Source organism: Calidris pugnax, unplaced genomic scaffold (genome assembly GCF_001431845.1).
Source record: "Calidris pugnax isolate Ruff unplaced genomic scaffold, ASM143184v1 scaffold103, whole genome shotgun sequence".
NCBI lineage: Eukaryota > Metazoa > Chordata > Aves > Charadriiformes > Scolopacidae > Calidris > Calidris pugnax.
Genome location: NW_015090990.1, coordinates 1,801,622 through 1,815,516, shown reverse-complemented (window position 1 = coordinate 1,815,516; position 13,895 = coordinate 1,801,622). Strand labels below are relative to the sequence as shown.

Here is a 13,895-nt window from a genome sequence, read left to right as displayed (position 1 = left end):
AGAGGGAACACAATGAAAAAAGATCAGCATGGTTTGCTGTACATACCAATCCAGATTCAGCATGTGTTAATTCGGAGCCCTGTACTGCGTTACCCTACCGTGTTAGTCCTTACGGAGGTACTATGTCTTGTCCTGGGAATAGCATGGCCACATCAACGTGCCAATGCAAGCAGAGGCATTAGAAATTTTTTTTGCCCACTGCTGTCAGATGAATGACCCCACCACATAATGTGGGCTCTCTCCAGCTCCAGAGCCATCTGGGAAATCTTCGCGGTACAAGCCACTGCAAGTAGAAATGTCTAAGAATATAAGAATGACCAGCTGCCCTGTTTCCATCAATGGCCACAAACAGACACAAGGGTGAAATAAGAACAACACAAGTGTATACTATAGTTCCCTCGAATACTTCTTCTAGCATTCAACAATTTTCAGCGCAAGGAATTTCTTCTGATGCTGGTCCAGCCAGGTCTCTCCATAAGAAAATGGGAATACGAATAGCACATCTTTAGTATCCACATTCCATAGGAGTTTCCTTTCATCAGCACCACAAACAAGGGATTTCATAGACCAGGCAAACTCACAAAGATTTTCCTTCCAAAGGGGATGGTTTTCACAGAGGATCCATTGAGAACAGAGGAGTGGAAAAGCACTAGGCCACTACCAGAATCCATCTCAAATTCTCATACAGACATTTCCGTATTGAAAAGAGAGAAGTGTACGAAGACAGAATTCACACTAACCTGCTCTCTTCCCCACATACACAGGGTTTGAATTATGGAATAATAGCTTCTAGCCGGACACTTCCAGTTGAATGCAGTTCTTCCTGAAGGATTTCCCACTTAAGTCTGGTCTTTAATTGGAAAGTTTCGCCTCCGTAAACAAGAATGATCCTTGAGGGAGGGGTGTCTCTGGAAGCAGATGCACAAGAGCTGAACATAGGAATTCCTATCCTAATTAATCTCAGGCAGACAAAATTTGTTTCGATGGGAGCATTAAGCGTCCTGCAGCTTGATATAAACTGATGGACTCTTGCTTACTCTTGGCATTCACTCTTGCAAATGAATCACTGTTACTTCCGCCTCCCTGCCCACCCCTCCACTTGGTTCCTTTTTAATTTTACAGCTTCCTGAGCTTGACACTGGGAAATCGATAAGTAATTTAAAGCCCAGTAAATACAGAGGAAAACAAGTTATTTTGTACTTTTATAAATATTTGGAAACCGAAATTATCTAAGAAAACAGGTGCTCAGTTGACTCAGCAACCCATCCATCAGCATCACACAGTTAATTGCATAAGATCATAAACATTTATAATTAGAAGGCAAACAAACAAGAATTTTATAAACAGCCCTCTTGAATCAGGCTGCGCATTAAATATTTGTGATAAGGTAATTAAGAATAGATTTACAATCCTGGCTCAGTGTTTAATACTTTGGAGAATGGATTTGATTCTATGGAGAATGTTCTACAGCCAAGCAGAAAACATTCAATTTCGGCTCTTTTATCCAAGGCTTAAAGTGGTCTCAGAGAAACATTGCCTCTGTCATTGATCAGAGTGGAATTTCATTCATTACAGATCAGACAGCTCATTTAAATATATGTCTAATGTCCCTTGTCATGGGATGATCCACTTCAGGCCTGCTTCAAAGCTCTGTCTCCTTGGCTGGATCTACAGGCTTTCCCTAAGTCCTGCTTTTTATGGTTGATGCTTTGATCAGAAGATGTCAGAATTCTCAACAGTGTTTCAAAATAGGGAGGAAAAACCACTTTTTTTTCTATTATGACATCACAGTGTTTGGTTATGAGAAGCCAGCATCGCTGCAGGATTGCCTCAACAGTGTTTCAAAATAGGGAGGAAAAAACACATTTTTTTTCTATTATGACATCACGGTGTTTGGTTATGAGAAGCCAGCATCACTGCAGGATTGCAGCTGTGCAATCTCAGTGGTCTATGGGAACCAGAGGGAAGATCCCTCTCATACTGTAGTGCCCAACACTAGTCCCTGTCACAAAATAGCCAGATCTTCATACTTACGGTTTCCAATGCGGTCACTTCTACAGCCGGTAAACAGGCCCAGCATCCCATTACAATGAACGTTATAGTCTCCCTAAAGCTAATCTGTGATCAAGTCAGCAGGGCTTCTAGTTATGCTTAAAACCAGAGAGTCTCCAAACTCAATCTGTACTGAAGCTAGGGTGTAAACTCTGTAAAATCATATGCAGACCCTAAGAAACCATCAGTGAGCAGTGGGTAGATCAGCCCTAAGGGATGGATGACCTTCAGATAGTTTGGTTTTTGATATAGTATAGGTTTACTCCCACAGTTATCTGCCATCAGAAACTAGAACAGTCTGGAAAAGCTGTGGGGAGGGTAAAGCCCCAGCATTTGATTCATCAAGGGTAGCAGTGAAACACATTATTCTGTGGTGACCGTCATCTCCCCACCCACTGCTGGCCGAGGCATCCTGCTCGTTTAGGCATGATTTTGCTTCTTATTTCTTGTGGGCCTTTTGTTCTCTGCTCTTGTATTTGTGTGCTTGCAACAGGCAGGCAAGAGAGCTGCTCTTCCTAGAACTGTTTCTGATAATCTTGATCCTGACCAAGAATGGTGAAGCCATCGTTATTAAGAAGAACGGAGTTATCCATGTGCTAACTCACCCAGTCCTACCTGCTGGTCTGGCTTCAGTTACATGGGGCACAAAGGCACTTTCCTGTTTCCAACATTGCTGCAAAACAAGGAGACTCAGACCCTGCCTTATTCTGTATAAATCCCACTCTCTAGCAAAGCTTGTTAATTCTATTACAGGGTGTCCACTAAGCCAGTCTGCGTAAGAAGTTGCAGGTTCTTTCAGCATCAGTGGAGAACATCACAGTGTTGCTGTCACTGCTGGACCTAGCGCTTTCAAAGGGTCTAGCCAAAGCCTGGCAGCTTGAATAACAGTAACAGTAACAGAATTTAATAGTCAAGTACTGTCATCATCTAAACAGCTTCTAACGTTATTTAATCCCTCAATCACAGAATCACATGGGGTTGGAAGGGACCTGGAGATCATCAAGTCTAACTCCCCTGCCAAAGCAGGTCCACCTAGAGCAGGTCGCACAGGAACGTGTCCAGGCAGGTTTTGAAAGTCTCCAGAGAAGGAGACTCCACCACCTCTCTGAACAGCCTGTTCCAGTGCTCTGCCACTCTCAAAGTGAAGAAGTTCCTCCTCATGCTTAGATGGAACTTCCTGTGTTCAAGTTTGTGCCCATTTCTTCTTGTCCTGTCACTGGGCACCACTGAAAAAAAGACTGGCCCCATCCTCTTGACACCCGCCCTTTAAGTATTTATAGGTGTTTAGATTCCCCCTCAGCCTTCTCTTCTCCAGACTAAAAAGACCATATAGAAGTGGGGTGTTCTACAGCCCCGTGCCATACCTTGGACATCAGCTGTGGTATATGCAGATGGGCAGCAGAACATACAGATGCTGTGCGTGCTCAGCCCACACACCGTGTAGGATCATCTGCCCTTTCTTTCAAGGGTATTGTTTTCCCCCTCGGCCAGGAGCGATGACGTACGAGGAGGTACCTGCTCTGCAGACCAGCAAAACTTTGCCTAGGACGACAAAACCATTTTATAGGGATAGACAGACCCTTTATTTTTTTTCCTGCCCGCCTGCTCTGCTGCCGTGTGTGCGGGGAGAGGCTGGGGCTGTGCACGCACATGGTGCTGGTGCAGCGGACGTCACCGGCGTGTCAGAGCCAGCGACACCCCCTCCAAACACACGCCGGTAGCTGGGTGAATCATGCCTGTGCAGCATGCAAAACCTGATGGATAAACCCCGGGCATTTATTGGTAAACAGATACCGGTTTGGCTGTAAGAGCATAACTCACTCCGCTGCGTTTACGATCCGTTTATCGATCGCTGAGATAAAGCTGTAATCCTTTTAATTCGGGGGGAAAAAGGGATCCAGCAGAGTAGGAGCCACCGGTGCTCTGCCAGTCCGTAATTAAAATACACGATTTATTGGTGAATAAACACCGGCTGAGGGAGAGCTGAGCTAACCAGCTGCTGGGGGCAGGATGCTGGGGTAGGTTTATGGTTCTTTCTAAAGTTTTGTTTCTGTTTTATGTTTATTTCTTTCCCCCTTCCCTCCAGGTCTAATAATACACGAAGGGCCCTCGGTTTACCGGATTTTTAAACGGTGGCAGGCGGTCAATCAGCAGTGGAAAGTGCTGAACTATGACAAAACAAAGGACATGGAGGAACAAAAAACAGGGACCAGGACAAATCAGCGTCCCTCCTCCCAAACCACCCACTCGTCCTCCACTGGTGGTACAGCCACTAACTCCGCTCCAGCCGACAGCGGGGCACGGGCTGCCGGCCATGCCACAGGCACCCTCTCTGACCACCACTGTGCTTATACCATCCTGCATATACTCAGCCACCTGAGGCCTCACGAACAGAGGAGTCAGTCTAGTAGTAACAGAGAGCTCGTCATGAGGGTCACGACGGTCTGAGCCGAGGAATTCAGGAGGCCTTAACACGAAGCGGAGGAGACAAAGAACTCATAAAGCAGAGGAGCATGGTGTGCCTTTTTCTTTCTCTTTCCTTTTCTTTTTTTTCTTTTTTTTTTTTCTTTTTTTTTCTTCCCTCCTCTCCTTTTCTTTTTCGGTAACTGCACAAGATATAAGAGGCGGCACCTGGCCAGCTGAGGAAAAAAGCAGGTGGAGGGAGAGCTGCACACTCATGCTAAAGAGGTCAATGTTTTCCAGCTAGTTTAAAAAAAAAAAAAGAAAAAAAAAAAAAAAAAAGAAAAAAAAAACAACACCACAAATCACAAAAAAAACCAACAAAACAAGTGCAATACAGACTACAAACTGAGTAGGCAGAGTTCTGGGGAAGCAGAGAAACAGACGGTTTAGCATGTCTTACAAATCCTATTACCTGGAATAGGTAATGCTCTGTACACAGCCCCCCGTACACACACGCACGCGCACACACACACACAGTGTGAGATTTATAAAAACAAGGAAGGGAATGAAATGTTTGGTGTATTCTTATTTTCCAGACTGTGATTTACCAGGGCTATGCGTTGTTTTGTTTCATGAGTCACTCTGGAGCCTTTTTGATTTACCATAGGAAACCTGAAGTGAAATGGCTGGAGATTTTTCGGTGTTGATTTACAGAAAGAGAGGCCGAATCATCCCACCAAGAAAATCTAACAAAACCCAGCCATACCCAAATTTCACCAAAAATCCTGGTTTTTTTCATACTGTTCTTGACAAGGGGTTTGTGAGGGTGGAATTGGGAGGGGGGAGGGCGCTCCATGACCTTTATTCGACGTATAAGCATTTTTGGCAAATTTTGTACAAATGCTCCGCAGGTGTTTCAAGCACAAGTACTGGTGTGATTTATGCCTTCATTGACCCCAAATCCAACATCCAAATCTTGCCACTCGCACACATCATTTTCCATGCAGACATTCCAGGTTAATTTCCTTCCATTTTACACCAATCACAAGAAGCTGACCCATCTCGGTGGGTTTCTGCTTCCTTGCTGATTCAGACACTCATGCATTAGAGATATACATCTTTTTTTTTTTTTTGGTGTCTGTATCCCTGCTGCTCGATTTGCAACAGTCTCAGTCTTATAGGCTGAGCCTTTCACATCCAGTCTGTTAGTTTATTACAGAGTCTATTCCATTCAATCATTCAAGAGAGAGTTAGTCTGAAGAGGGAGCACAGTTGCTGATCAAATATCTAACACTTCTATTAAGTCTCCTTCTCTGGGATATATCCTTGAAGGTACCGGTTGCTCTTCAGGAACATTCTCTTTCAATGCACAATGGCTGAATCATTTGTGGATATTAAAGGGACACTGTCAAGTACTTTTTAAATAGTTTTTAGGGTTTGGGCTTTTTTTACTCTCCATTGTTTGTAATATTCTCTTACAAGCTTGAAAATAAAATTTCTTTCCCTACTGATTTTGTCCTTTTCCATTTGGGCACGTATCGTTCTCTCCACTCACCCCATCCCTTTCACCATCGCTGTCCTTCTCCTCCCCGGCTTTCTTCTGCAACAGGAGAAAATCCATGTTACTGATTTCCTGCTGACTGTCCTCGCTCTGGGGAGGGTACGTCCCAGCTCTATGGGGTTGAGCCGTTTTGCCAGTGCAACTGCCACAAAGGGAGTACAACAGCAGGAATCCTAAAAAATATGGAGATTAGCTAATTGAGGAGCAACAGCTCAGCAATGCCAAAACAATGAGCCCGTAGCCATCAAGCCTGAACCCAGCTCCCCCTAAAATTAAACCACAGACTTCAGCCAAACTGCATCCATTTAGCAGCAGTGCTGAGCAACGTTGCACAGTGGCTGTGTCCACCTACCCTCCACCATCCTACCAGCACCTCTGGCAGCTGCTATCTGAGCCAGGGCAAACGCCAGCCACCAGCTCCTTCGGCAGCTAGCCCATCATGGGTCAGGTGTTTCTGGACCAGAGGAGGTGTCAAACTTCAGCCTCCGTGTTTGAAAACACACCAGCCATTCTGCAACGTTGAAGATGGAGGTTAGCATCTTAAGGGCAGGTTGTATTTTTCAGCTCGATTACTTGACAGTGTCCCTTTGAATATCAGAATGCACCAGAACAGGTACTTCTCTGGCAGAGAATGTGGGAGGAGAAACACCGGCCAAGGAAGCTGACTTACTGAGGACCCATGTGAAACAGCATGGTTTCTGAGGCCACTGTACCTTTATCTGACCAATCTTACTATCTACCAAAGAGTGCTTTTGCCAGAGGGGAGGGAAGGAACGTTGGTGGGCAGAGGGAGAGGGAAGGAGTAATTCTGGTCATCTCTAAAAGCAGCTACCCCCAGAACGAAGGTGTTGCAACAAACGGTCTCTGGAAGAACCGCTTCTGATCCACAGTAGAGAGAAACCTGGCCAAAGCAAGCAGACACAGCAGCCTCTCGCTCCCATGTCTGTTCTGGAAGCTGTCCTCATTCCAAGAGATGAGTAATTATGGTGGTTTTGGGAAGGGGGAAGCATACACAGATGAAGGGACAGCTGTCAGACATGATGTTGTTTCCCTCCCTGCCCTCCACTCATTTAATACGGACAAGTCAAATTTCTTTAATTTGGCTAACGGCTAAAAGTTTATGAGGTCAGAAGCACAACTTGCCGTGAAAGAGTGGTGCGCTCTAGTACTCTGAGCACACAGGACTCTGCATGCTCTCACTCCAGCTCTGCCACCGACTCTGTAGCCTTGGGCTGCTTGGCTCAGTCCCCCCCTCCACGCAAAGGGGGAATAACAATACGTACCTACCTCACAGGGGTGTTGTGAGAATCCACGTTGGTAAAGCCTGTTGAAGTGCTAAGTCTACCACCCACCGGTAGTCACGGAGCGCGTGGTGGGGGTGAGCAGCGCTGCCCTTTTGCTGGTTACAGTCCGAATCGCTCAGCGGGAGTCCCATCGGCCCTCTCCTGCTTGGAGATCCTCCTTGATCCGAAGCGGAGGGTGTCGTCCGAGTGCCCTCTCCTCCATTGCATGACATTTTAAGCGGCTGTGAGGTGCAGGGTAGTGACAGACATGAAGTCCTACTTGACCAGGGATTTGCTACAACGTTTTCTATATCTGTGGGGTTTGTTGGTTTGGTTTTTCCATATATTGTGCTTAGAAATAAACTTTCCACTTAGGGCTGGCGGTTCGGGGTCTCTTCTGTTGCATGGCAATGTATACAAGTCTTATTGTCTGTCTTACTGTGCAAATGATCCCGCAGCCCAATTTCAGAGATGGGTATGGTCTGAGCCTTTCCATAGCGGCACAAGACTCAAAAGCCTGTCTAGACTGTTTAATATTTAAACAGCACTATGAACTTGTCAATTGTATGTGTTCTGTGCAATACGAAGCATGTCATTAGCTGGCTTGATGGGAAGAGGGGCTAAAGGAAGGTCAAAACTTGTTCAAAGAGCTTCATACGTGTGCCAGCACGGAGCCGAAGGGCTGCCACCAGCAAAGCAAACTCGGGGAAGCCATTGCAAACTGTTTTCAGAACAGTTTATTTCAGAACAAGGTACTTCTGAGTTTATGAACTTCTAGGCTGCCAGCTTGAGAGAACAAGTGCAAATTTAGTGTGGGGTTTGGGGTTTTGGATTCTCTTTTTCTTTCCTCCCCAAAGTACTGATGGCAGAAATACTGATGAGGGTCTCTTCCTTCCATAGCACAGTTCTCTCATCTCCTGCAACCTCCTTGTGCCACCCACTTTGTGCTACTATGCAGGACTTTACAAGGTGCAAATGGAGACAGTACGCTCCCGAGGCATGCAAAATACATTGTGTATTGGGGCATTTTAGCAGGCAGAAGAGTTGGGGCAGAGCCGTGCTACAGAAGGCATCTCCTCTCCCCCGCATCTTTCCTGTAGTCTTGTCTGCTGGGTTCCTGGAGATGTTCTTTGTATTTTGTTACAAAGCAGTCGGATCGGCTTCCACCAACAAACAAAGCTTGCAGAGTTTTGGCAGCTGTTTCTCCCAGTGGAGAAAATTCCAGGTCCTATCACTGTGGTGACCCTCAGTTCTTGGGCTTTGTGGTCCTCCAACACCGTTTGGGGGAGGTCAGTGTGGAGGACAGTGTTTATCCATCATCAGAAATCGTATGTGTGTGGTCCTGCTCATTCTTGTGATTTCTGCTAGTCCCCTGATTTTTTGTCAGTTTTTACAGGTCTTTCTGGTAATGCTCTTCTGGTTATGCTCTTCAGAAGTGTTTTGCTCTGTGTCAGTTGCCAACGCTATTCTTGCCTATTGAAAAATCAGTGCTGGCCTCCAGCTTCCACAGCTCTTCCATTCTTGCCATCGAATCTCTTGGTAAATACCCATGCCAAGTTCAGACCCTCTTCCTCTGTGCCTGCAATGGCTCAAGCACATGCACTAAACCCAAGGGTCACCAGAGAACACAGGGACCATAAGGAGCCTGTATCAGTAGTCAGACTCTGTAACCATCAGTCAGTCCTCTTTGATATATATATTCACTTTGCCAATCTCAGTGCCTGCTGTTAATTGGTTGCCACAAAACCCCCATAATTCTAGCAAAACCCAGGTACCCACCTAACACTTTGTTTCCAATTTCAAACGCCAGAAGTGATGGACTGTTTTTCAAGTAAATTAGGTGTGTTTCCTATTGTGGTTTCCCAAGCAAGGTGCTGAAGAGGTCCATGCCGTACTTTACCATGATGGATGACCCAAGGAAAGGAAAAGTCAGCAGCATAGATTTGCGTCAAGAGAGGTGTTGGCTGTCCACTATGTTTTGATTCCAGAAGATTCAGGAAAATACTACTCATGTCTGCCAGGTCCCTGACCCTTCTCAAAGCCTTGTACGTGGCAGCAGTAAAATGTCAGAGCCAATGCTTGTCATTGGAGAACAATTCTGAAGACTTTCCAGTTCTGAAGACCATCCCTTGCCCACATGTGGTAGTCAGTCATTCAAGCATCTTCTCTTTGTTTTCCTCAAGAGAAAAGCAATTATTTTGACTAAATAAAGTACCGCTACTCTTCACTGTAGGAGGAGGCTGCACCATTACCACTCCCAACCTGTGGTTCATCCACCACGACTCCTGCACATCTCCTTGCAAGAACACATGGGCAGAAGACTTATTCCTTCCTCTTGCTATTATATGTCTGTCAAGTTATTGGAGGGAAATAGCAGTGCAATTGCCTTAGTGAATATTGGCTGAATATCCCAACCACTCCTACACTATTCACCTCACCTGTGACTGCTCCTTCTCATTCCTGAACCAACAGATGCCTCATCCCCTCTGCCATCTCCAGCCCTGGAGACCTCCTGAGAAGACAGACACGGGATTCCTCACAGACTAGTTTTAGAGTCTTCTACATCCTTCATGTATCCAGACGTTTCATTGATAGACAGTGACATACTTGAATCCTGAGAGGAGAAACAAGTTTAAGAGCTTATTGCATTGACCTTCACCTTTTCTAGCACATTGAAGGAGATAAAGTGAAAACTTCAATTGGTCTCCCTATTACAGCAGTGAGCTGATGGCTGTCGGAGTATTTCCCTCAATAATGCAAGTCTGACATGCTGCAGTTACTGAAGGCAGTCTTTGATCTCACATCTATCATGTTGGATACAAGGAGAACAGAATCTGACACTTCTGTGCTGTTTACACAAACATCAAAAACTATCTTAGTTCATTATTCAAATTACCTCCAGGTCAGTGGGTGAATTTCTCCTTTGATGAAAGAATGATGTTTTCTCTTCCAGAACTGAAATTGCAAGATAAAATGTATGTACACATATACATATATATTTATAAGTGCTATCCTGGAAACATAAAGAGAAAAAAAAAAACAACCAACCAACAAATAAACCTGAAAGAACACTTAACTGTATTGAGTAAGTCTTGACAGGAGCTAGGGAGCTGCTGTGTGGAAAGTACGACATATGATTTGACTTCAGGCAAAGAGAAGACAGAAGGGGGAAATGCTTTTATGTGACCTGTGGCTTGTCTGTGGTTCATGATCATTATTGTATAACATTTAATTAATGCAAAAGTATGTGGAAAAAAGACGCTCAGCTCCAGCAGCAGGAAACAGACTGAAGATCCCTCAAACTTATCTGAGCCATATTCAAACAAGCACAATGATGCAAAAGCACAAACACCTGCCACCACAACTGTTTGAGAAGAGATGGATTTCCGAACAGGGACAAGGACTCAGAAAGAAATTATTTTCCAAGCCACATTGACAGTATTTTTCCCAGCTTATTTACTTCCTATTATTAACCCCCTTTTTTTTTAGAGAAGAGAAGAGAAGAGAAGAGAAGAGAAGAGAAGAGAAGAGAAGAGAAGAGAAGAGAAGAGAAGAGAAGAGAAGAGAAGAGAAGAGAAGAGGATTCTGATACCCATTTGATTAAAGAATCAAATAACAGTAAAGAAGAGGTACTAAGGGAAGATGCTTCTTTCTTTGTTACATTATGCATCAAGATGTGCTTTAACAAACAGAATTAGTTATCACATTCAGTTTCCTGCTTGCTCAAAGAAAGTCTGAGTGTTTGAGTCTGCTCATAATCAAGAAGCCTTCTTAGACCATAGTCTACAGGGGACAACAGCTGGATGGGATAGACAGAATCAGATAGAGATGTTTTGCCTCCAGCTGTGCCCCTCGATGGGAGGATGACAACCTGTTGTTAGCAGGTTGTTAGTGAGTCACTGTTGGGCAGTGGGAGCATCTATCAGCTTATATAAGTTTTGATATCAATAATCACAAGAACTGCACATGCCCAGTGTGGCCCTGCAACTGACCTATCTCATCCTTTAACAATTCAAATTGGTGACAGACCTACTCTGCTCTTTGCTCTTCATTACAAAGAATTTGATAAAGCTTTCCTTTAAGATCCCACGTGCCACACTTCTCTGAGAGTTTTTCCACTGCACATTATAGAAGTTCAGTTTAGTCCTTTTTCCTAGAAGGATGTTCCACTGATCTTCTTTCCCAGATAGAGAGACAAAAAGTGATGTTCTCTGAAGAGCTGATCTCAGTACCTATGTTCTTATGAGATTATATTCCCCCTCCCCTTTCACTTGCTACTCCATAATCTTCGCTTTTCTTTGGAAAGGGGTGATTCATTGTTACTAAATGGTAGAGCATCTCTCTGAGATGAGAGTGTGGACAGCCCTTCTACTCCTTGCTAACAGGCACACAAACCTTCCTCCCATCCCTCTAGATTGGTGTGGCCAGCAAAACCCTTTTTCATGGAGTTTAGCTTCTTGATCCAGAAGAGCAAATGCTTTCAAGCATCTCTTTCACTGCTATCGAGCTGTGGGATAATGGCATGGGGAATCTTTTGTTTCTTAGCCTCAGGGTAACTAGAGTGGTTGATGTACCCGAGCCAAAAACATGGTGAGGACAAAGTACTTGTATTTTAATGGTGGTAAAACCAGGTGAGGTCAGCCCCGATGACAGGGGAGCAAGAATCTTTGTCAGATTTATACAGCAGCAAAGCAAAATGGCCTTGTCACTCATGTTTTTAGCTCATATACATCAGCTCTCCGTTCTAAACAAACCCTCTGTAGGCAATGCAGGCCAGGCTTGGGGAGGAAATCTTCCTCATTCCAGAAGCACAACCAGCCCATAGCTATGCATCAACCCCTTCAGAACTTTTGCCCCAGAGAGGCTGAGAGTAAGAAGGGAGGTAGCTAGTGGAGACGGCAAGAACAGTTCCCTGGAACTTCATCCCCAGTGGGCAGAATCCCCAGTAGGCTAATTCTGCATCTCCTCACCTGAGTCCTCTTTGAAATCACTTGCAAGGCCTGCGGTCTGATCCTTCATTACTACAGGGTCTGCCTGGGAGAGGAAGCAGTGTCTCTGCATGGATCTCCAAGGTCTGTTGGTAGGGTCCTGAATCGGGCCTGGAAGAAATCACAATTTTCACTGAGGGATGAGACGAGTCAATGGCGTGTCCATGCAGAAATACTCTCGTTGAGACTTCTACAGAGATGTCTGTGGGGTTGGGAGGTGGGGGGGGGTGTGTGTTTTTTTTCAGGGCAGGAAGCACGGGGAAGGGAAGGCTGCAATGTAAGAAACAATCAGCCACAAGGGAGGGGTTGACGAAGAGGAATGACCATGTCGACTGTGTTACTGTCCCGTCATTCTCCTGAACCCAGAATGGAAACTTCCAAGTGCTCTTCATGAGCTTACGTTTATTAGAAAACTATTCCTGGGTGTTCAAGGTTGTTTTCTAATGAAAATATACATAATAAAAAAAAAGCAAACGAACGACTCTTGTTAATCTTTTCCTCTCCTCTATCAACCTGTAACACACACTGTGAAACTTACCTTCTTCATTGTTTGTTTACTGCCATTCCTGGTCAATAAAATCTCTTTCTTTCTGGTCACAATCCACACAGGGCCTTATACAGTGAGCTTTCATCTTCTGCCTGCACATCGGGGCTCAAGTCTTCATATAAGGGATTAGAATGCCATGGCATAGCATACGTAGCACGATGTGTTAGCACTTTGACTTATCATTTGTTTATGGCATTAAACAGCAAAAACCATTTACCAAACATCACTATAAGGTCCATGTAAAGTGCCTTCCCTATGTGCAAGAAATAAGCTTGAGGCAACCATGGTAAGTACAGGCAAGCACTGAAAAAGGCTATTTTCTGAGTACCCACTTCTGGTGTGTAAGGTTCTTCCCGGGGACAGCACAGAACTGCCCTTGACAATGAACATCTCCCATCTAAGCAGTACCAGAGTCAGCCCTTACTCCAGGGCTTTTTCTTCTACAAATTGCTGTGTGAGCTTCAAGACACAGATGAACGCTCAGAGGAAGTACGCACAGAGAAAGTGAGGACACAAAGCAATCACCAGTGCCATGGTAGGAAAGGGCTGGTAAAAATCTAGGTTAGATCTGCAGCTCCTCTCCTGAATGCAGGGCACGTGACAGCAAGCTGTACCCCAGGACATCTTTTGAGGCTGCCCCTTGTTTCTGTAGTGCCCACTGAATGCCCAGAGAACCACTTTTCGAAATGATGTGCCTGGAAGTCCAGTGCAACCAGCCACACAACCTTCGTGTCTCAGGAGGAAAGCGGGGGCAGTGTTTCACCAGCCAAATATAGGGTTCACAAAAGACGGTCACAAGAAGCTCTGAAAACTCTTATGCTGAAGGGTCCCAGAACTTTCCCATACTTCCACATGTGTCTCCTTCCCTGGAGAGACAGGCAGAGTCTGTTCCTCATCCTTACCCTGGAAACCAGATAATTCCTTTTCTTTTCTCTCTCTTTTTCGTTTTCTTTCTTTCTTTTTTTAAAATATAAATCTATTCCAATAAGTCTATCAAAATACACAGAGAGACAAAGAGGGAGAATGGAGGGCCAGGACAAGGAGCTGCTTGGAAAGAAACA

The 13,895-nt window shown here is 44.9% G+C and overlaps 1 protein-coding gene across 1 annotated transcript in view; it reads left to right on the top strand.

The window, feature by feature from the left end:
• The window catches only part of MARCH4 (membrane associated ring-CH-type finger 4), a 38,984-nt gene extending 26,219 nt beyond the window's left edge, over positions 1-12,765 (top strand). The window contains exon 4 of the mRNA XM_014954111.1: positions 4,139-12,765. Within this exon, the coding sequence (XP_014809597.1) occupies positions 4,139-4,500 (362 nt within the window). The 3' untranslated portion in view covers positions 4,501-12,765. The remainder of the gene's footprint in view (positions 1-4,138) is intronic.
• Positions 12,766-13,895: the final 1,130 nt, after the last annotated feature.